Here is a 24,339-nt window from a genome sequence, read left to right as displayed (position 1 = left end):
AAGTGCCGTCAAACAGCTGTTAGGCGGCAGGCCGGCGGGAAACGCTAGGAGGGAGGGTGAGGAGCGGGGACGTGGCACGCTGGGAGGTGGGGAGAAGGAGGTGAGGAGCTTGGCTGCCAGTGGGTGCGGAGCACCTACTAATATTTCTTCATGGGTGCTCCAGCCCCGGAGCACCCACGGAGTCGGCGCCTAGGTCTGTGGCCATGGGTGGTGGGTGAAGCATCCCCTGTGGGAGGCTAGCTCCCTGCCCCATCTCTTCTGCCCATGGCCCTGCCCACATTCCACCCCTGCTCTGCCCCAGGCTCCGCCTTTGCTCCCGCTTGGCCCCCTCCCCCCCGGCTCCCGCCACTTACCACATCCCTCCTCGCCTCCACCCCACTCCCCCGCACGCCCCTCACTGCCGGCCGCGTCCCTTCTCGCCACCCCTCCCCCACAAAGCCCCCACCGCCCCCGGGAGAGATGGGATGGGGCGAGTGGAAGGGACCTCTGGGGGGTGGAGGAGAGGGGGGACTCAGTCAGGCAGCGGCGGGTGGGGGGAGGCCTTGTGGAAGGGGCAAAGCCCAGGCAGGGCCACCACAGCCCAGGCGTCCAGCAGCGGGGCGGCCTCAGCTGCGCCAGGGGAACCTCCCCTGGCCTATTATACCCGCCACCTATGTCTGTGGCTGTCTGCCCCAAAGGCCTGTGGTTTCTGAGTCATTCTCAGGGATCAGAACGAAATTCAGCTTCACAAAGTTTCATTGCATCAGATATGAAAATGACTCTGCTCATTGGTTTCCTGGTAAGTTATTTCTCTTAAACCCAACTCAGTTTCCTCAGCCCCCACATTGCCATCGTCTGTGGTGTCTGGACTGTTTGAACTGATGGCACAGAACTGCATCTAGAAACTGCTGGGGGTGGGGGGAAATGGAGGGTTTGGCTGGTGGGAAGGGGGCAGCTGAGATTTGGGGCGGCAGGGGAGGCAGTTTGTGGATGTGGGAGAAGCGCAGGACCTGGGGGGTCGCTGCTAAAGCTCCCAGCTGTCAAAGAGCTAAGGAGGAAACATTTTTATAAATCAACATTATTAACGCCCGACATGAGATAAGTTTAAGGTGACCAGACGTCCCGATAAAATCAGGACTGTCCCGATTTCGAGCCATTTGTCCCGATATTTTGTTTCAGGCTTTTTTTTTTTTTTTTTTTTAAACACTCACCCATCTGGGTCTTCGGCGGCAATTTGGCAAACCTGGACCCGGCCCTGCGTGGCAGGCAAGGGTTTGGTTTGGCTCGGATCCTCCTCATTCTTGTTTCTGTTGCAACACCCCAGGGTGGAGCTGCGGGGCCAGTATAACCCTGCCTGGTCTATAAACAGGACTTTATCTTTAAAATGGAAACCGCTTTACCAAGCTGCTGCTGCTGCACCCTCTGTAACTCTCTCCCAGCCTCCTCAACTCCTCCCCCCCCTTCCTGTTTCCTGTGCTTTCAGACTCCGACAGCCAGCGCTCCCCGTTAATCACAAGCAGCATCTCAACACCCCAGGAGGCCAGAGCAGGCCGGGGCTGTAGCTGTACGTGCGTGGCCCAGCCCCGCAAACCCGCTGGGGCCGGATTTAACCCTTTCCTCGCTGTGTCCTGCCGGGAGCGGGGGCTGCTGCCCAGGTGAGCGGAGAGCTGCGGGCGGGGGGTTTATCCGCAGGGCACCGGTCTGGCTCCGTCCTGTCTCCCCGGCTTGGTCCCCGCGGAGCCAGTTCAGCGCCCAGCTCATTTGCCCCGCGGGTCTGTGAGGGGCTGGTTGCGGGCGGCTCCTATGGGGCGGGGGGCGCTGGGGACAGGGGCAGTGATGCCCTGGGCAGGAGGCAAAGGACAGGCTCTGAGCCACAGGGGACTCCCCTGAGCCAGGGACAGCCCCCGCAGGGGAGCTCCAGGGACGGTCGCTGCGCACTGCTTGGGTGGCAGGAGGGTGCGGATCAGGGCCAAGAACCAGCCCCAGGGTCCTTGAAGACACTTCCCGGGCTGACTCCTCCTTCCTCCAGCCTCACCCTCCGTGCTGCTGATGTCTCCCTCCGCTTCCTCCTCCTCCTCCGGCTCCATCCTCTCCTGGGTCTCCCCTGCTGGCCTTTGACCTGGGGAAAGAAGCCTGATTTTCAGCGTCCCTGGTACTCGGCTGTTTCTGCGAATTTGGCCGTTTTCAATGACTGACTGTCGTCCGCGCTGCAGGGTGCGGCTGATGCTGCAGCGTTGTTCCCGCTCACAGCGCAGCGTGTTCGTTCTGTGTGTTATTCGTAAGGCCCTGGGCTCGGTTCAGTGGCGAAGGCGCTCGGCCAGGTTCACTGTCGACACACCACAGTGCTAGCATCCCGTAGGAGTCACAAGGACACTAACACACGTATACCCGTGACAATGGTACCGGCTCAGTCAGCGCACCAGGGTCCTGTCCCCTAGATCAGTGTGTAAAGTCACCCCTCCTCTGGAGTCTCCTCTTTAGGCATCAATACAAACAAGTGACATATGACGCTCCAGACGTTTAGTTACTGCCCTTGGCCTTGTACCTTCTAGTTCCACCAAAACATCCTTATCTGTTATTCTGTCATCCCCTCCTTGTCGTACGAGGGGTCGGTGTGTTCCTGCACCATCTCTCGGGAATGTGCTGACGTGTTCTCTTGAGGGATCTGCGTGTTTTTGTACCATCCTCTCCGCTCAGGATATGCTCACTTGGTGTTAGTTAAAACATATTTTGCCAAGGTCAGGCCTACTTTGGTTCACCCTGTTAGTTATGCCAAGGGCTCCAGCCAGGCCCATGCTAATCAGAACAAAAACCATGGCCATGCTGTAGTCTAGTGCCCAGAGCACCAGAGTGGGTGACAGAAGACCTGGGTTCTAATCCTGGTTCTGCCACTAAACTGTGATGTGACTCTGAGCAAGTCCCCTCTCTGCACTGTTTCCCCTCCCGTCCTTTGTCTGGTTAGATTGTGAGCTCTTTGGGTCAGAGACTGTCTGCACAATGGGGCCCTGATCTCAGCTGGGGCAGGGACTGTCTCTCGCTGTGTGGCTGGGCAGCGCCCGGCACAACGGGGTCCTGATCTCAGCTGGGGCAGGGACTGTCTCTCCCTGTGTGTCTGTGCAGCGCCCGGAACAACGGCCCCTGATCTCAGCTGGGGCAGGGACTGTCTCTCGCTGTGTGTCTGTGCAGCGCCCGACACAACGGGGCCTGATCTCAGCTGGGGCAGGGACTGTCTCTCGCTGTGTGTCTGTGCAGCGCCCGGCACAACGGGGCCTGATCTCAGCTGGGGCAGGGACTGTCTCTCGCTGTGTGTCTGTGCAGCGCCCGGCACAACGGGGCCCTGATCTCAGCTGGGGCAGGGACTGTCTCTCCCTGTGTGTCCGTGCAGCGCCCGGCACAACGGGGCCCTGATCTCAGCTGGGGCAGGAACTGTCTCTCCCTGTGTATCTGTGCAGCGCCCGGCACAACGGGGCCCTGATCTCAGCTGGGGCAGGAACTGTCTCTCCCTGTGTGTCTGGGCAGCACCCGGCACAACGGGGTCCTGATCTCAGCTGGGGCAGGGCCTGTCTCTCGCTGTGTGTCTGTGCAGCGCCCGGCACAACGGGGCCCTGATCTCAGCTGGGGCGGGGACTGTCTCTCACTGTGTGTCTGTGCAGCGCCTGGCACAACGGGGCCCTGATCTCAGCTGGGGCGGGGACTGTCTCTCGCTGTGTGTCTGTGCAGCGCCTGGCACAACGGGGCCCTGATCTCAGCTGGGGCAGGGACTGTCTCTCGCTGTGTGTCTGTGCAGCGCCTGGCACAACGGGGCCCTGATCTCAGCTGGGGCAGGGCCTGTCTCTCGCTGTGTGTCTGTGCAGCGCCCGGCACAACGGGGCCCTGATCTCAGCTGGGGCAGGGACTGTCTCTCGCTGTGTGTCTGTGCAGCGCCCGGCACAACGGGGCCCTGATCTCAGCTGGGGCAGGAACTGTCTCTCCCTGTGTGTCTGTGCAGCGCCCGGCACAACGGGGCCCTGATCTCAGCTGGGGCAGGAACTGTCTCTCCCTGTGTGTCTGTGCAGCGCCCGGCACAACGGGGCCCTGATCTCAGCTGGGGCAGGAACTGTCTCTCGCTGTGTGTCTGTGCAGTGCCCGGCACAACGGGGTCCTGATCTCAGCTGGGGCAGGGCCTGTCTCTCGCTGTGTGTCTGTGCAGCGCCCGGCACAACGGGGTCCTGATCTCAGCTGGGGCAGGGACTGTCTCTCCCTGTGTGTCTGTGCAGCGCCCGGCACAACGGGGTCCTGATCTCAGCTGGGGCAGGGACTGTCTCTCCCTGTGTGTCTGTGCAGCGCCCAGCACAACGTGGCCCTGATCTCAGCTGGGGCAGGGACTGTCTCTCCCTGTGTGTCTGTGCAGCGCCCGGCACAACGGGGCCTGATCTCAGCTGGGGCAGGAACTGTCTCTCCCTGTGTGTCTGTGCAGCGCCCGGCACAACGGGGCCCTGATCTCAGCTGGGGTAGGGCCTGTCTCTCGCTGTGTGTCTGGGCAGCGCCCGGCACAATGGAGCTCCACTCTTGGTTGGCGCCCTGTGCCACGTCTGCAAGAGAAGTAGCTAATAATATTAACCGTAGGTGCGTTGGCACCAAGTACATGGGAGATTCTCAGAAGCTACGGTGATGAGATAGAACTTGCAGCACTAAGGGCTGGAATGAGGGAGACAGACAAGAGCCATCTGCATTCCCAGGTGTCTGTGCAAAGTCTCGCTCGCCCTGCCCAGCAGCCCGCACCACTGAAGCCGAGGTGGAAAGGAAATGCCCCGTGTCCCCTGAGTTAAAGGCCTGGTGCCAGAGGAGATCACATTCTTTAATGCCTTAAAAGTAGCCGTGTGGTTTGTGTAAGTGAAGGTTGGGAATTTGGTGGCCCAGAGACCAGTGGCTGGAGGAGGAGAATGTGCAGCGCTAGGGATGGGGACTGAAAACTCAGCAGCGCTGGCCCATTGCTCTTACTTACTAAACCCTTGTGTGGGGAACCCTGTGCACCCCGTTACATTAAGGGCCCCTTTATCAGCCAGGAGATCTCTCTATCAGTGGGGTGTGTCCCACTAAACTATTTGTTAACATAAAGACTTTCCTCGTTGTCTATGAGCTGGGTTTGAAGTGGGGACAGTTAGCACCGCAACATAGAACTTGAGGTGGCAGCAGTAGTAGGCTGTTATCCACTGTGTTAATGGACCAATAGAGGGTACAAGACCCTCCTTTTTGCAATTAATTACACTGAATGTATTGAAAAGGCAGGTTATTATCTCAGCCTGGGGGATCAGGGGTGATAATGAACAAGCAACTCAACATGAGCTCCCAGTGTGATGCCGGGGCAAAAATGGCAAACGCGATCCGTGAACGTGTAAACGGGAGCTGTGAGCAGGGGAAGGCAGGTGATTTAACCTCTGTGTACGGCACTGGTGAGGCGGATACTGGACTAGTGATTCCACTTCTTGTGTCCATGTTTTAAAAAGGATGTTGAAAAATCAGAGAGGGGCGGAGAAGATCCATGAAAATGATTGGCAGCTGGAGAAAAGGCCTCACAGTGAGAGATTGAACGAGCTCCGTCTGTTTAGTTTCTTAAACAGAAGATGGAGAGGTGTCTTGGACCTGCCCTGGGAGGAAATACCGGGTGCTAAATGGCTCTTTAAACTAACAGAGAAAGGCAGGACAAGGACCAATGGCTGCAAGCTGAAGCCAGACAAATTCAAATGAGAAATAACGCACAGGTTTTCTAACCGTGAGAGTAATTAATCCTGGGACCAAATTCCCTAGGGAAGCGCTGGATTCTCCACTACTCAATGTCTTCGGGCTAGGGCTGTTAAGCGATTAAAAAAATTAATCGCGATTAATCACACTGTTAAACAGTAATATAATACCATTTATTTAAATATTTGTGGATGATTTCTACATTTTCAAATATATTGATTTCAATTGCAACACCGAATACAAAGTGTACAGTGCTCACTTTATATTTATTTTTGATTACAAATATTTGCACTGTAAAAAACAAAAGAAATAGTATTTTTCAGTTCACCTAATACAAGTAGTCTAGTGCCATCTCTTTATCATGAAAGTTGTATTTACAAATGTAGAATTATGTACAAAAAGATAACTGCATTCAAAACTAAAACAATGTAAAACTTTAGAGCCTATAAGTCCACTCAGTCCTACTTCAGCCAATCGCTCAGACAAACAACTTTGATTGCAATTTGCAGGAGATAATGCTGCCCGCTTCTTGTTTACAATGTCACCTGAAAGTGAGAACAGGCGTTCGCATGGCACGGTTGTAGCTGGCGTCGCAAGATATTTACATGCCAGATGTGCTAAAGATTCATATGTCCCTTCATGCTTCAACCACCCTGAGGATGGATTCTGCTTGATAACGATCCGAAGCAGAGCAGACTGATGCATGTTCATTTTCATCATCGGAGTCAGATGCCACCCACAGAAGGTTGATTTTCTTTTTTGATAGTTCGGGTTCTGTAGTTTCCGCATCTGAGTGTTGCTCTTTTAAGACTTCTGAAAGCATGCTCCACACCTCGTCCCTCTGAGATTTTGGAGGCACTTCAGATTCTTAAGCCTTGGGTCAAGTGCTGTAGCTCTCTTTAGAAATCTCACATTGGTATGTCTTTTGCGTTTTGTCAAATCTGCTGTGAAAGTGTTCTTAAAACTAATGTGCTGGGTCATCATCTGCTATAACATGAAATATATGGCAGAATGAAGGTAAAACAGAACAGGAGACATACAATTCTCCCCCAAGGAGTTCAGTCACAAATTTAATTAACACATTATTTTTTTAACGAGCATCATCAGCATGGAAGCATGTCCTCTGGAATGGTGGCCGAAGCATGAAGGGGCATATGAATGTTTAGCACATCTGGCACATAAATACCTTGCCATGCAGATGCCTGTTCTCACTTTCAGGTGACATTGTAAATAAGAAACAGGCAGCATTATCTCCTGTAATTGTTAACAAACTTGTTTGAGCGATTGGCTGAACAAAAGTAGGACTGAGTGGACTTGTAGGCTCTAAAGTTTTACTTGTTTTGTTTTTGTGCGGTTATGTAAGAAAAAAAATCTACATTTGTAATTTACACTTTCATGAGAAAGAGATTGCACTACAGTACTTGTATGAGGTGAACTGAAAAATACCATTTCTTTTGTTTATCATTTTTACTGTGCAAATATCTGTAATAAAAAATAATAATATAAAGTGAGCACTGTACACTTTGTATTCTGTGTTGTAATAATAATAAATATAGTTGAAAATGTAGAAAAACATCCAAAATATGTAATACATTTCAATTGGTATTCCATTGTTTAACGGTGCGATTAATTGTGATTAATTTTTTAAAATCTTGATTATTTTTTTTAGTTAATCGCGTGAGTTAACTGCGATTAATCAACAGCCCTATTTTGGGCGTTAAAATCTATGAATCTGTGAAGGAGGGGTCGGGACTGTTGGGTATTTGAGGATATTAAGGCCGGGGGAAGCCACGACCGTGGGTCTCACATGGTGACGGATGCACTGAAAACACCTAGATGGACACAGTGAGAGGTTAGACTGGGCATTGTCTGCGGCATTTGGCACATGGTACGTTCTGATGGTTTTAAAGGAGAAGTGCATAATTAAAATAACCCACCCTGAGTGACCGTCTCTGTTCCTTCCTGGTAGGTGGAGACACAGCAGTCTCGGTGCTGATTGTCCATAAAATGGCAGAAGAGAGCGCCGAAGCGACAAGCGATACCAGTAAATAATAAATACTTTGGTCTTAATTAAAAGGGAGCCTGCAGTGTGATTGGAAGAGGGACAAAAATATGGTGGGTGGGTTTCCCCCTCTTTTTTATGAGGGATAAAGACAGGATACAAGGAGTTTTTGTTGCTCTTTGGTTCATGCTTGTTTTTTATGTTAGCAATTTGGGTCTTTTCCACCCTGAAGGACTCTATGACCAACAGGAGAACTGGTGGAGTGAAAGGCTGAAAATCTGGAATACTGTGTGTGCCCCATCTTGGAAAGGATATTGTAGAACTAGAGGGGTTCAGAGAGAGGTGACGAGAAGGATCAAGGGCCTGGGAAAACTCTCCTGTGAAGAGAGCTTGAAAAGACGGAGATTGTTACCTTGGAGAGGAGACAGGTACAAGGGACAGGATAATGGACAGGATAGAGAAGGTAGATCTGTGTCTAGCACCAGCACAAAGGGTACAGTCAATGGAGTGGAAAGGGGGGAACTTCAAAACTGATCAGAGGAAACAATTTTTCACACACTGGGTAATTAGATGGTGGAACTCGCTGCTAAGTGACATAAACCGATGATGTTAAGGCCAAGAACTTAGCAAAATTCCAAGAGGGACTGGAGATTTCTGTGGCGAACAGGAAGAGCCAGGGTTGTTATAATACTAACAAAAATGTTGGCAGAGATATTATCCTCTTACCAACCACTAGAGGGGGACATGGCACACAATTTGTCAAATGCATTACCGTGCTACCTAATCCATTTGGAGCCCCTCAGCCAGGCCAAGGGTGTGCTGTGTGGAGTGGGGATAGCAAGATTTGGGGACTGACAGTCACTTTGGGATGCGCAGGGGGAGGCATTCAAAAGACCTGGGCTTCCGACACAGAACTGGGCCCTGCACGAGGGGACTGTATGATCTGACCTTAAATGGCAGTTTCTTTTCCTTCTGGTAGGTAGAGGGGTGAATGTCTCAATGCTGATGGGTCACAGACCAGTGGAAGAAAGGACAAGAGATGTGGGTAAATAATTATATTATTTATTAGGTGTAATACCGTAGCACCTAGAGACAGCAGCTGAGCCCCATTGTGTGCTGCACAGACACACATGGAGAGACAGTCCCTGCCCCAGCTGAGATCAGACCCCCGTTGTGCCGGGCGCTGCACAGACACACAGCGAGAGACAGTCCCTGCCCCAGCTGAGATCAGGGCCCCGTTGTGCCGGGCACTGCACGGACACACAGCGAGAGACAGTCCCTGTCCCAGCTGAGATCAGGGCCCCGTTGTGCCGGGCGCTGCCCAGACACACAGGGAGAGACAGTCCCTGTCCCAGCTGAGATCAGGGCCCCGTTGTGCCGGGCGCTGCACAGACACACAGGGAGAGACAGTCCCTGCCCCAGCTGAGATCAGGGCCCCGTTGTGCCGGGCGCTGCACAGACACAAAGCGAGAGACAGGCCCTGCCCAGCTGAGATCAGGGCCCCGTATTGCCGGGCGCTGCACAGACACACAGAGAGAGACAGTTCCTGCCCCAGCTGAGATCAGGACCCCGTTGTGCTGGGCGCTGCACAGACACAAAGCGAGAGACAGGCCCTGCCCAGCTGAGATCAGGGCCCCGTTGTTCCGGGCGCTGCACAGACACACAGGGAGAGACAGGCCCTGCCCCAGCTGAGATCAGGGTCCCGTTGTGCCGGGCGCTGCACAGACACACAGGGAGACCGACAGTCTCTGCCCCAGCTGAGATCAGGGCCCCGTTGTGCCAGGCGCTGCACAGACACACGGGGAGAGACAGTCCCTGCCCCAGCTGAGATCAGGGCCCCGTTGTGCCAGGCGCTGCACAGACAGAAAGCAAGAGACGGTCCCTGCCCCAGCTGAGATCAGGGCCCCGTTGTGCCGGGCGCTGCACAGACACACAGCGAGAGACGGGCCCTGCCCCAGTTGAGATCAGGGCCCCGTTGTGCCGGGCGCTGCACAGACACACAGCGAGAGACAGTCCCTGCCCCAGCTGAGATCAGGGCCCCGTTGTGCCGGGCGCTGCACAGTCACACAGGGAGAGACAGTCCCTGCCCCAGCTGAGATCAGGGCCCCGTTGTGCCGGGCGCTGCACAGTCACACAGGGAGAGACAGGCCCTGCCCCAGCTGAGATCAGGGCCCCGTATTGCCGGGCGCTGCACAGACACACACAGAGAGACAGTTCCTGCCCCAGCTGAGATCAGGGTCCCATTGTGCCGGGCGCTGTACAGACACACAGCGAGAGACAGTCCCTGTCCCAGCTGAGATCAGGACCCCGTTGTGCCGGGCGCTGCACAGACACACAGCGAGAGACAGTCCCTGCCCCAGCTGAGATCAGGGCCCCGTTGTTCCGGGCGCTGCACAGACACACAGGGAGAGACAGGCCCTGCCCCAGCTGAGATCAGGGCCCCGTTGTGCCGGGCGCTGCACAGACACACAGGGAGAGACAGTCCCTCTCCCAGCTGAGATCAGGGCCCCGTATTGCCGGGCGCTTCACAGACACATAGGGAGAGACAGTCCCTGCCCCAGCTGAGATCAGGACCCCGTTGTGCCGGGCGCTGCACAGACACACAGCGAGAGACAGTCCGTGCCCCAGCTGAGATCAGGGCCCCGTATTGCCCTGCGCTGCACAGACACACAGGGAGAGACAGTCCCTGCCCCAGCTGAGATCTGGGCCCCGTTGTGCCAGGCGCTGCACAGACACAGAGCGAGAGAGAGTCCCTGCCCCAGCTGAGATCAGGGCCCCGTTGGGCCAGGTGCTGCACAGACACAACGAGAGACAATTCCTTAAGGTGTTTTTCCTTTAGCTCAAGTGGTAATGGCTTGTGCCTTTAAATCCAGAAATCAGGAGTTCAATTTCTACTGATGATGATTTATTCCCTTTCTAATGGCAAGTCCTGGGATATCCTGGTAGCCCCCAAATTAGGCCCAGTAACTCTGGGCAACCATGATAATCTCTCTCCCAATCAACCAGCTCATGGCGGCACGGTCCCTGATCCAGCAATCTGGAAAGTAAGAAGGTCCTTCAAAGCCAGTGACCAGAGGTCAGTGATATTTTTGAACCTGTTTGTTCTTTTAATTGAAAAACAATTTTTTTTCACCCAGAATTGTCAGAGTTGTTTGGCTTTTTCATTTTTGGTGAAAAGAAGGTGTATCTTGCTTTTTCTTTTTTATTGATCTTTTGGTGACATTTTTATTGAAAATATAATTTAAGTTGTTTGGGAAACTTGTGAACTTAAGAGCTGCCACACTGGGTCAGAGCACGGTCAGTCTAGCCCAGTCTCCTGTCTGCTACAGTGGCCACTATCAGAGCTTCGGGGGAGGGTAAAATAACTAGGTTCCAGAAAAGAACTAGATAAGGCCTTGGAGGACAGGTCCATCAATTACTATTAGCCAAGATGGTCAGGGATGCAACCCCATGCTCCTCCGGCTGCCGTGAGCGATCCATCCCTGCCTTTCGCTCCTGGCAGTCAGAGGAGCATGGGGTTGCATCCCTGACCATCTTGGCTAATGGCCATTGATGGACCTGTCCTCCAGGAACTTAGCTCATTCTATTTTGGAACCTAGTTATTTTTGGCCATCACCACATCCCATGGCAGGTGGACTATGCGCTGTATGAAAAAGTATCTTCTCTTGTTTGTATTAAACCTGCTTCCTGTTAATTTCATCAGGTGACACCTGGTGTTTGTGTTGTGGAAAGGATAAATAACACTTCTCTGTTCACTTGTTCCACACCGTTCATGGTTTTATAGACCTCTAGCCTATCCCCCCTTAGTCGTCTCTTTTCTAAGCAGAACGGCACTGATCTTTGTAGTCTCTCCTCGTATGGAAGCTGTTCCATGTCCTTGATCATCATCAACTAGATTTATCCACTCATGGAAGTGTAACTCCTTGTTGGTTGGTTGGATTGAACCTGGGACCTCTGGAGCTTAATGCATGAGCCTCTACAGCATGAGCTAAAAGCCAACTCGCTGTTAGATAAGGCTGTAGAGCAGCCTTATTAATCTCTCTCTCAGTGGTCTCGGTGCCACTAGGCGGGACAGAACACCACACCCAGAAGGTGTGTGGGTTACACTTAGCAAAACATGACCATTTTCACGTGCCAGCAGCATTTGCTATTGAAACGCCTTCGTCTCCTTTCATGTCTTTTTTTATTTTGCAGATTTCAGCCTAAAATTCATTAAAGATAAATGGATCCCAATTACCGTTACTGTCGTCATCACAGCGTTGATCATCACCGTGATTGCACTGGCGGGTGAGTGAAGGGTCATTACTAACCCAGCTGATTCTCATTCCTTGTCACTGATTCTTCATTGACTGCTGTCCTAGCCCCAAGGTCACGGTGCCCAGTTGCGTTTCCCATGGCCTCTTCTCACCCCGTCTTTGCCCTGGTCTGACTCCTCCATTGAAGCACATTCCCCTTTTCAGAGGGGAAATCTCTCTCCACACCCTTTCCCCAAAGAGGAAGGGCCCAGATTCCCAGTCCCCACAACCCACCCAGAGCCAACAGGAATGGCACTTGCTGAGCACCTCTGGGAAAATCAAGCTCTAGACAACACTCAGCTCTATAGAACCCACCCACTGACGATGTGAATAGCACTGTTATGGACAGCAGCGTTACCTAATGGGTAGAGCAGTTGCCTGGCATGCAGGAGACCTGGGTTCTCTTCCCAGCTCTGGCCTTGCTGTGTGAATGTGAGCCACTCACTTCCCCACTCCGTGCCTCAGTTTCCTCATAGGTAAAAATGGGGATAATGATACTGACCTCCCTTGTGATCTGCTGGTGAGGTCTATGGGAGACAGAGCCAGGGGCAAAAGTAAAAATAGCGACTTACTGGAACGGGGCTGGGTTGGGGCCGGCCCTGGCCCCCAGAAGGGGCGGGGCCTCGGGCAGAAGGGGCGGGGATGGGGGGGTCAGACCCAGCCCCGGCCCACCCTGTACCGGTAAGTGCCCTCCCCTGCTGGGGTAGCAGCAGCAGCTGGGGGCTCCGGCAGCAGTTTAAAGGGCCCAGGGCTCGGCCGCCGCTACCACCCCGGGCCCTTTAAACCGCTGCCGGAGCCCCCGGCTGCTGCTGCTACCCCTGGGCTCTGGCAGCAATTTAAAGGGCCTGGGGCTCCAGCCACTGCTGGGAACCCCTGGCCCTTTAAATTGCCGCCTGGGGAAGCCGGGCCTCCCCAGTATGGCGCACCGGCTCTTGCCGGTACACTGTACCGGCTTACTTTTGCCTCTGGATGGAGCCAACTCAGTGACTCCTCTCTGTCTGGGGGGCAGTGACCTAGTGATTAGATCCTTCCGCTCCCCCACGCACGTACTCTGACATCTGCCCGAGAAGCACTAGCTCTGCCGAGAATCAGGCTCTGTGTTTGCTGCCGGAACGGCCACAAGCTCTCAACCTTCCCTCGATTCAGGATCTCCAGCGCTGCCATTAAAATGCACTTGGGGCACTCACTGTCCCACAGAGACGTTACACGCATCTCAGTTGCAGTGGTCGTGCAGGCAGGATTTGCACGTTCTCTGTTGTGCGTGCACGCTCTCTGGCAAGCTCCCTTGCACGCCGTCTGTCTGTCTCTCGCACAGGAAGATCTTGGGGGCCCAGCAAACACAGCCCAGCCCCAGCTGCTTGGAGTTGTTCTGACCACAGATCCAAGCCAGCGCAGTCACTGATTGGCCACCAAGAATAGCGCAGGATCCCGATTGGCTGAGGGGGTTATTCCCAATGCTGTGTGGCTGGTGGGGTAACATCACATCGGTGCCGCCACATCCCCACCGGGCGGCTGCTATGGGGACATCCTGGGGGAGGCTGCGATGATCCCGGGGGAGTCTGGTCCCTCCCTGGGCTGGCCAAGTGTCTCTGGGGGTCATGAATAGCAGGAGACAAAGCCAAGAACACCCCGTTCCCTGCCCCCTGGGAAGCAGCCCCACTAGATCCCAGGCCTGGGTAGCGGTGTAGGGATGCAGTGGGTGGGTCTCCCTGCCTCCCACTCCCTGTGTCATCCAACACCCAGTCTCACCTTAAATTGTCGTAGGTTTGGGTGCCACCGTGTGGTCATCGCTCACAGCACGTCTCGAAAATTGTTTCCAATCCATTTATCATTGTTCCTCCTCCCTCATCCGCAGTACTGTGTGTAAATGCAACTGGGAGTCTCAGGCAGAGGATTCCATTCCCTGATCCCGGCCAGTCTCTTGTGGCTTTGGGAGCAATTTCTGAATTTCTTTTCTGTGCCAAAGCTCCTCTGTAAAAATCACAAAAAGAACAGGAGTACTTGTGGCACCTTAGAGACTAACAAATTTATTAGAGCATAAGCTTTCGTGGGCTACAACCCACTTCTTCGGATGCATATAGAATGGAACATATGCATATGCATCCGAAGAAGTGGGTTGTAGCCCACGAAAGCTTATGCTCTAATAAATTTGTTAGTCTCTAAGGTGCCACAAGTACTCCTGTTCTTTTTGCGGATACAGACTAACACGGCTACTACTCTGAAACCTGTAAAAATCACGTGACACAGAGAATCTATAGCGCTGAACGGATTCTTCCCGTTCCTGGCTGGGTGTTGCTGGCGCAGCGGAAAGGGGTATGTTGGGTTGCGTGCGCCCTGCCCCCAGGAACCGAAGAGTTCCCAGGATTCCTTAGAGAAGACACATGCTGTAGGGAGTGTGCGGTGACATCTGTCCATGCTGGAGCGAGGGGCTGGCTGCTTGGCCTCACTGGGCAAACAGACTTCACAAGGAAATGGTTACAGGGAGGAACGCGCTGGTGTTCACTCTGCTACATACCTACATACAAATAGGATGACCACACTCAGTAGATTATAAGCTTTGTAATGATACAAGAGACCTTTTGCATAAAGCATATTCCAGTTACATTATATTTACACTCATAAATGTACTTCCATATTCATAAATGTATTTCCATAAATATATGGAGTGCAACGTCACACCCAGTCTATAACTACTTACCTGGGGAACAAATATTTAACAATGGTCTCTTCAGTCTACCACGATCCAATGGCTGGAAGTTGAAGCTGGACAAACTCAGACTGGTAACAAGGCATCAGTTGTTAACAGTGAGCGTTATTCACCCTCGGAACCATTTACAAAGGGATGTGGTGGATTCTCCATCACTGACTGTTTTAAAATCACAATGGGATGATGATGTAAAAGTTCTGCTCGAGGGATTATTTTGGGGCAGTTCTAAGACCTGTGTGATGCAGGAGGTCAGACGATGATCACAAGACGACAACCCAGGCCCGAGACGTGTGGGTCTTAGTGCCCTCTCTGGCCGGGATTCCCACGCAGAGACAGACACCAGGGACAGGTCCATCTCTCACCACTGTGCTACTTGCTTATTTTCAGCCAGGAAGACTCCCTCCTGCCCACGCTGCCCGCCCCACGTCACTGCTACGTGCCCGGGCGGCTGGGTGGGATACCAAGGGAACTGCTACTACTTCTCAGAGACTGAAGGGAACTGGAGCGCCAGCCAGAGCAACTGCTCTTCCCTCAATGCCTCCCTGGCTTCCATTGATTCCCTGCCGGAGCTGGTAAGAAAGAGACACGAACCTTCATAACCACAGCTAGGGACATGGCAGAGCCTGGTGCCCCCTGAAGGCCTAAGGCAGCTCCTAGATTCAAGAAACTGAACCCCCTGCGCAGCTGGTTGTAAAATGGAAATTCAGGGGCAGGATTTGACATTTTTTAATAGAAGAAAGTTGATTTTCCCTCTAAAATTTTTCATTTCATTTTTAACTTCAAATGTCTTTTCAGTTTGGGGTTTTTTAAACTCCAACATCTCATTTTTCAAGATTTTGGGTTCCCTCCACCTTTTTTTTTTTTTTTTTGTCTTTTCCCACATCATTTTATACTGTAAAAATGGAGGAAAAGTAAAAAGCGTGGGAAAGAGGTGTGGAAACCCGCCTTTAATATATATATATATATTTCCCAAACTTTTGCCAGCAGGAAAACAGTGCAAATGTTGCTCTGAAAAAGAAAGGAACATTTTCATCTCAACAGTATATGCCTCATTTTTATATATCTATAGCTATCTAATTTAATTAACAATAAAGACAAGTGCAAAATACTTCACGTAGGAAGGAAAAATCAAATGCATGAAGGCAAAATAGGGAATACCTGGCTAGGCGGTCGTGCTGCTGAAAAGGTCTGGGGGTTACAGTGGACCACAAATTAAATACGAGTCGACAATGTGATGCAGCTGAGAAAAAGGCGAATCTCATCCTGGGGTGTATGAACAGGAGTGTTGTATGTAAGACATGGGAGGTGATTGTCCCACTCTATTTGGCACTGGTGAGGTCTTAGCTGGATAGTGTCCAGTTCTGGGTGCCTCACTTTAGGAGACGTGGACAATTTGGAGAGAGTCCAGAGGAGAGCAACAAAAGTGATCAAAGGTTGAGAGAACCTGAGCTATGAGCAAAGGTTTAAAAAACTGGGTGTGTTTAGTCTTGAGAAAAGAAGCTTGTTATCGGGTCCTCGCTCAATCTTGCAATTTGTTAAGGGCTTTTATAAAGAGAACACTGATCAGTTGTTCTCCGTGTCCACTGATGGCAGGACAAGAAGTAAAGGGCTTAATTTGCAGCAAGGGAGATGTAGGTTCGATATTAGGAAAAACTTTCTAACTCTCAGAGTAGTTAAGCTCTGGAACAGGCTTCCAAGGGGGTGTTATGGAATCCCCGTCACTGGAGGTTTTAAAGACCAGGTTGGACAAACACCTGTCAGGGATGGTTTAGGTTTATTTTGTCCTGCCTGAGCACAGGGGGCTGGATGATGATCTCTTGAGGTCCCTTCCAGCCCCATGTTCTATGATTACCCAACGTTGGGAAACAGTAAGAAAATGGGAGGAAACTCCCCAGTTATGAAATGGGGGGTGGGGTGGGGGGGAGTATCTGCGGGTTTTTTTAATATAAATTTTCCTGTGGAAAGAAATCATTTTGGATGAACCCCTTTGCCCTGTGTAGTTTGACTGGCAGGTCTTTGGGTGAGGGATCAGCTTTCTGTGTGTGCAGCACCTAGCGCATGGGGGCCCTGATCCCCGTGACGGCGGCTGTAACACAGCTAAGGATATAATGTGTGTGTTCTTACCCACAGGATTTCATGCTGCGCTATAAAGGGATCCCTTACCACTGGATTGGCCTCCATAGGGAACAAGGCGAGGGCCAGCCCTGGAAGTGGACCAACGGTACCATATTCAACAACCTGTGCGTCCTTTTTCCTCATTCGCTTTCTCCGTATTAGGGCGCAGAGAAATGCAACAAAACCCTGGGCTGGGTGGAGAACAGGGATTGGAAGCGAGACCTCAGGATCTTAAAAGCCTGATCCTCTACTGCCTGAGCGACAGAGCTAATTCTGTGGAGGTTGCACCTGTAGGAGACTTATAGACTTGGTTAATGTGGATGACACAAGTGGGACTGGTTGGAAAAATTCCAACTAAAAGTTTTCACTTATGGAAAATCTGGTTGTGTCGAAAGCAAAATTTCCTGCAGGGAAAAGGTCACTTTGGATAAGATTTTTTCATTGGGAAAATCGACTCAAATGTTTATTTTCAGTCAACCCAGACTGAAACATTTTCATTTTGGTTTGCCTGTGGGGTCCCTGCAGCACATCATGGGAATTGTAGTTCTGGGTCCTTCCGGTCCCATTTGTCCCTGGTCTTTGACCAGACAACATCTCCCATGATGCACTGTGGTGTCTCACTCATGCGTGTTCTTATGTGATATTTGGTGGAAGGAAGACACTGCAGTGCATCATGGGAGATGTAGTCCAGTTGGGAATCAGGACCTATAGGAGAGAACAGGGGTGGAAGAACCAAGAACTACAATTCCCATGATGCCTGGCATGATGATGGAATGGCCAACAGGTGATGGGTCACTTGATAATTGTCCTGTTCTATTCATTTCCTCTGAAGCACCTGACATTGGCCACTGTCGGAAGACAGGATACTGGGCTAGATGGACCATTGGTCTGACCCAGCCCGGCCGTTCTTATGAGGTTTGCTTACCCTGAGGTATTGCCTGATTTCCAGTCTAGCTGCACTAATGCGTCCAGTTCTGGTCACCTGTAGTCAAGAAAGACGCACTCAGACTGGAACAGGTGCAGCGAAGCGCAGCTAGGATGCTCACGGGAATGGAGAGTCTCTCTTATCAGAGGAGACTGAAAGAGCTTGGCTGGTTGAGCCTAGCAAGATGAGAGGGTCTCTCATTGCTCTCTGTAAATACCTCGGGGGTAGACACTGGGGCGGGAGAAGAGTTACTGAAGCTACAGGACAATGTTGGCACAAGAGCACACAGGGATAAACTGGCCAGGAATTAATTTGGGGCTGGAAATTAGCAGGTCCCTTCCTATCAGAGGAGGGAGGTTCTGAAGCAGTCACCCCGTAGGAGCAGTGGAGGCGAACCACCTAACTAGATAGAATACAGAGCCTGAGAAGTCTACGAACAGGAAGATATGCCGGGGATGCCTGCCATAGCAGGGGGCTGGACTCAGTGATCCAAGAACTCCCTTCCAGGCCTATGTTCCCTCATACACTGGAAAGACCTGCAAGAAACTTCACAACCTGTTTCCTGTTCTCTGTGACCCTGATTTTCAGGTGCTCAGTGTCCACTGTGACATTTACAGCTAGAAGTGACTAGCTCCGGGTCTAAGGGTTGATTAGTAGCAAAGCCTGGTTGAGAACCCAGTTCCCCTGCGTCGTACAGCACTGGACCACATCGCTTCTCTGTACGTGAGCAGGAACGGGAGCCGGCTGCATCTGATAACCCCACGCTCCTTCTCATTGCAGGTTTCAGGTCAGAGGGGACGGGTACTGCTCCTACCTGGATAATCGTGGGGTTAGCAGCTCCAGGTGCTACTTGGAGAGACATTTTATCTGCAACCGGCCGGACGAGTGCTCTAGAAGGAAGCCAAGCGCCGGAGGGGACACAATCACTTAAAGGGCCAATGCAGCCTCTTCAGTGGATGCAGAACTTACACATTCATCATTTCTTGCAGAGCTCCTACCTCTCCAGCCATTGCTCCCTCCAGATCCCTGCTGAAAAACCATCTTTACAACACTCACAACACTAGGGGCACGTCTTCACTACCTGCCCAGATCGGCAGGTAGAAATCAATCTATCAGGGATCGATTTATCGCGTCTAGATGAGATGTGATAAATCGATCCCCGAATCGACGCGTGTACTCCACCTTGTCAGGAGGAGTAAGCGGTGTCGACGGGGGAGCTGTGGCGGTTGATTTGCCGCTGTCCTCATGGCCAGGTAAGTCGTGTATCTTACATCGATCCCCCCCCGTAGTGTAGACCAGCCCTAACTCTAGTACACAATAACTCCATTGCCATGGTACTACTGAACAGGTGTTTTAGAGGTTTAAATCTAATATTCCCTTAATACCTGGAGTGAATAAATTATTTAGATTATGAAGAATCCCTGCTTTTATTTAAAAAAGAGCAAGTTTCTCAATCCGGAGGTGTAGCAGCTCTATTCAGAGGCTCTTCTGCATAGCCGAGCCACTCACTCTGTCTCAGAGAGTAAACCCAGCCACCCTGCAGAGAAACCTCATTTCCGCCACTTGTACCGCTCCAGTTGGGGGAGAGGGGCCGGGTGTTTCGCCGCTGAATGCTGCCAAAGACCCGGAGCGAGTGAAGGACCCGTCACCGAGTGAGTAAAAATTAAAAAGGCGCCTAAGTTAGGCGCTCTTCTAGGCGCGGGTGCGCGGCCCTTTAGGCGTGGGGCTGGAATCGGCCTAAAGCCGGCCCTGCTTTCAGTCATTACCCTGAGTTCATGGCCATAGGTGAGGATGGAGACATAGATTAAACTGTAAACCGAGAGCTTGATCCGAGAACTCAGCTCCCGCTTCACCACCACGGATCGGCACAGCAGCTGCATTACTGCCGTTGCCACCCCACTCTGTTGGTAGATCTCCCGCTCCCATTTACCATCACCAAGAAGTGTTTGGTTGACAGCTCTGCCCGTCTCTGCACCCGGGTGTCCAGAACTAATGACCTTCCTCCGAGGATCGTTACCTTGACGTGGTGGAGGGGCTTGCGTGTTCCGATGAACCCCAGGTCTATGTCGTCTGGACCCTAGTGCTCCTGGGAGGGTCACCCTAGACGAATAGGTCTGGGGGGAGGTTCCAGACTAAAAACGATCCAGCACAAGATGCTCATGAAAGCCCAAAAAATGAGCACGCGAACCTCACCTGGATTAGGAATATCGGACCCACCCCTGAAGCCAGGCCTGGGGGTGGTGTTAGGTGAGTGTCTGATGGCCAGGCAACCCATGTAACCCAGCCGGGCCTAGCCCAAAAAGGCGCCGTGGGCTCAGTACCCTCGAGGCAAAGGGTGAGGGTTGGGTGCGATGCCCGAATGGCAGCAGACGGGCTGGCCTGACACTAAAATGACAACATTAATTCGTAAATTAATTTTAGCTCATTTTAGTGGATGAGAATGTGACGGTGCACCCCATAAGACTGTATGGAAATATGCTTATGAGTGTATATATGATATAACTAGAATATGTTTTATGCTACATAAGCCATGTAACATATCTCTGTAAAGGTCATGATCTACTGAATCTATTAATCCTATTTGTATGCATGTATCTTTTGTACTTGAAGTTAGGGATATTGGCTGTATACTTGCTTGATTTCTAAGTAGCCTTAGTAAAGCATTTGGTCAGCTTCTTGAGAAAGAAATGTGCACATTAAGTGCCCAATCAAGAACCACTTAAGCCAACAATAAACTCGAAGACACCAGTCCACATCAGAACTTTCCCAGGAATGTGGCTTAGCTGGTAAGAAGCTCAGTCATGCATGGATATGTGATTTGTCCATGTGACTCCAAAACTCCATCTTGGATCTGGACTTTGCATAGAAGTGAGGAGTGGGGGTCTCCACCCACAAGAGAAAGTCTACTTAAACTCCTGGGAGACCCCTCCATTTTGTCCTCAGCTGGCTCAAGAGATAGCCTGTCCACCCCCAAGGATACCTGAAAGAAACTTGAACAAAGGACAATAACTACCGGGGGTGTGAGTGATTCCTGGACCCAGAGTAGAAGGAGGCTAGTCTGTAAAAAGAAGCTTACTGGAATTTCTCTAAGGGTGAGGTTTTTATCTGTACTCAGTTTTATTACTGTATTAGGCTTAGATTTGCGTGTTTTATTTTATTTTACTTGGTAATTCTCTTTGTTCTGTCTGTCACTACTTGGAGCCACTTAAATCCTACTTTCTGTATTGAATAAAATCACTTTTTACTTATTAATTAACCCAGAGTATGTATTAATAAGCTTTATACAGGGTAAAACGGATTTATTTGGGGGTTGGACCCCATTGGGAGTTGGACATATGAGTGTCAAAGACAGGAACACTTCTCAATTTGCTTTCAGTGAAGTCTGCAGCTTTGGGGCACATGGTTCAGACCCTAGGTCTGTGTTGGAGCAGACGGCGTGTCTGGCTCAACAAGACGGTGCTGGAGTCTCAAGCTGGCAGGGAAAGCAGGGGCAGAAGTAGTCTTGGCACATCAGTTGGCAGTTCCCAAGGGGGTTCCTGTGATCCAACCCGTCACAGAGAGCTTGGAGCTTCTACCGGGAAGGAAATGCAGAGGGGAGTGACAAAGACGGGGAAAGAGCAGAGAGGGTAGGATGGAGAAAGAAGAGAAGGAAAGGACAGGTTGCCCTAAAGGGGAGCATCCCCCAGACTGATATTGAATGGGGGACAGAAGAGCTAAGAATTCAGGCCTGGAACCTCAAAGGTTTCCTTGGAGCCTAAATACCTTTGAGGTGTTGGATCTCAATTACTAGTTTAAAGCCAGATTCCACTACTGGAATGTGATTTTATTTGGAGGGTTTTCTTAAATCTCTAGCCCCAGGAGTCATGTGATTACATGAGAAAGTTTCTAGCCTTCCTGGTTGTGGAGAAAAAAAATCGGTTTTTGTTCAATCTGAAACTGAATTTTTGTTTGATTAGTTGGAATTTCCAGCAAAGTGAAAAAAGCCATTATTTGCCCAGCGCTAGCTGGGACCTCCCCTGCCCTTTCCCTGCTGCTCAATGAGGGAGTGGGATCAAGGTTAGATGGGAAGTGGACACTAGCGTGCAAAGAACTGAGACCCTGGTCTGGCTACCCCTAAAACTTAAGTTGACCTAGATGCGGTGCTCGGGTGTGAAAAATTCACACCCCTGAGAGACGTAGTTAAGCTGACCTAAGCCCCCTTGTAGACACCGCTTGGTCAAGGAAAGAATTCGACAGTCTCGCCAGGAGCTGGATTTACAGTAGTGACAGGAAGAAAACCTTCTGTCTCGCTAGCAAGTCTCTACATCGCAGCAGGGAATCTGCAACCCTAAGTTAACCCAGTGTATCTGCTGTGCTGTGAAGCTGGGATCTCTGCCTCTGCAGGCACAGGCGGCTACTCTTTGGGCTAAAGAACCAGACATGTGAACAGCCGCTACTACAGGGGGACAGAGACCCTGAGTGTGGGATACAGACCCTTGGGATACACTTGAGAAAAGGCTGAAGAGACTGAACCAAAGTCGGGGTAAGAAGTAGCCAGTAGATCTTGGAAACCTCATTTGAAGCTGGGACTGGATGACAGGGGATGGATGACTTGATAATTGCCTTGTTCTGGTCATTCCCTCTGAAGCAATTGACACCAGCGACTGTGGGAAGACAGGACACTGGGCTACATGGATCACTGGCCTGACCCCGTATGGCTGTTCTTATGAACTTTATTTTTTGTTATATGTTTTTGAGTAGATCTGATCAAAATTGCTTTGTCAGGAACATAAGTTATCCTGCTACTGCAGTCATTGAGTGCATAGAAATTGAGCCTGGCATCTGGGCAAATGCACTGAGTTATGACATTTGGGGTCTGTAATAATGTGTATGAATTCTGTTTATAATATGGAGATATACCTATCTCATAGAACTGGAAGGAATCTTGAAAGGTCAATGAGTCCAGCCCCCTGCCTTCACAGCAGGATCAAATAGTGTCCCTGACAGATTTTTGCCCAAGCTCGCTAAATGCTCCCCCTCAAGGATTGAACTCACAACGTGGGGTTTAGCAGAGCAATGCACAAACCACTGAGCTATCTGTCCTCCCCGTAGTAACTGATTCTTGTTTTTTTTTTTTTTAAGTAGCATAGGGGAAACTCTCTCGTGGGATTTGTGGGATCTAAGGTTTTCTTAATCTACCTCACCCTCACCCAATAAAGGTGCTGTTTTGTCAGATGCTACTTGGTAGTTTGTGGACTCGTAGGGATGTGCCTGTCCTGCAGCAGTCCTTGCATTCAGAGGGGTGTGTTTATTGCCGCTGGGTGTCCCAGTGGAGGTGTGACAGCCGCTGTCGTGGCTGACACACCAGGAGTTGAGCCAGGAAATGTACAGAAGAAGACACATGAGCTGCCCTGGGCTGGAGCTGCAGGGCCAGGCTTTGTAGCGACGGGTGTAACAGACATCGATCCTCTGTGGAGCAGGCACAGGCAGCGATCTGTGACCTGCACTGACCAGTGTGTTACAGAGTCACTAATGGATCTGGGCAGAAATTTTTTGACAGGCCATTTGTCCTGTTGGGAAAATGGTGATTCCTCAAAAATCAAGACATTCTGCAGGGACGCGTCGATTTTTACAAAAGTTTGGATGGAAACTTACCTGGTGGCCTGCCCGCCTGGCTCCTCAGCAGCCCACCTGGTGGCCTTCTCAGGAGCCTGAGATGTCAGACTCCCAGGTCCTCAGCATTGTGTCAGGTGGGGAGCTGGGTCTCCCAGGGCTTCCAACCTGTTTGGAAGTTTGCCCCCAGTGGGATGCCAGGGAGCTGGAGAGGTGGGACTGGACATTTTTGCCAAATTCTTCCAAAATTGAATTTTTGTAAAACAATCCCTTCTGTGGAAAGTATCGCATAGCTGGCCATTAATTCCTATTTGGAACACACACACCCCTCTCTCTCTGTGCTGGAAATGTGGACTTTTCCATGGGAGGGAATTTCCAGTTTCCCTCCCAACTCCAATCTCTAGGGATGGGATGACTTTCAACGGGATTTTGGCACCAAACTACCTTAAACTCCTTGGAAAATTCCAGCCTAGATGCTTATTTAGTGAGATGTATGGGTGGGGGGGGGGGGGAGAGATTTGAAGAGATTTGTGGGCCCAGTTCCCATTGACTTTCTCTCCCAATTTCCTTAGAAAACCCCTCCTGAACGTTGCTAGAAGAGGGGCGCCTATTCCTAAGACTCCTAACAGCTGTCCTAGCTCCATCAACATCAATGAGTTCTCCCTCCAGTTCTTGGCTCTGGCTGGTTTACACTTAAAATGTAAGTTGAGTAGTGAGGCCTCTCAGAGGTGTGATAAATCCAACCTCCTGAGCACGGGAGCAAAGCCAGCCTAACCCCCAGTGTAGACACCACTGGGTCAATGGAAGAGTGCGTCCGTCAACCTGCACAGGGAGCTGGAGTTCCTGCACCCAGGAAAAACCCCTCCCGTTGCTGGGCTGCGTCTACACTACAGGGTTACACCAGCATCGTTATTGCAATCTCTCTGTTACTATAGGCCCTGTAGTGTCGACACACCCTCTGTTTTACACTCCTGTTGTAATCACTTAATCACTGGGCCTCAAT

The 24,339-nt window shown here is 51.3% G+C and overlaps 1 protein-coding gene across 1 annotated transcript; it reads left to right on the top strand.

Moving 5' to 3' along the window:
• The first annotated feature begins 1,494 nt into the window (after positions 1 to 1,494).
• Positions 1,495 to 18,675, top strand: LOC135888135 (C-type lectin domain family 2 member E-like). The gene is made up of 7 exons (XM_065415944.1): positions 1,495 to 1,634; positions 7,670 to 7,744; positions 8,682 to 8,747; positions 11,897 to 11,989; positions 15,092 to 15,276; positions 16,835 to 16,944; positions 18,525 to 18,675. The coding sequence occupies exons 2-7, from the start codon at positions 7,708 to 7,710 to the stop codon at positions 18,673 to 18,675; spliced, it is 642 nt and encodes a 213-aa protein (XP_065272016.1). The 5' UTR covers positions 1,495 to 1,634; positions 7,670 to 7,707.
• Positions 18,676 to 24,339: the final 5,664 nt, after the last annotated feature.

Source organism: Emys orbicularis, chromosome 13 (genome assembly GCF_028017835.1).
Source record: "Emys orbicularis isolate rEmyOrb1 chromosome 13, rEmyOrb1.hap1, whole genome shotgun sequence".
Classification (NCBI taxonomy): Eukaryota; Metazoa; Chordata; order Testudines; family Emydidae; genus Emys; species Emys orbicularis.
Note: the sequence above shows the minus strand (reverse complement) of the source record. Positions and strands in the feature narration are given on the sequence as shown.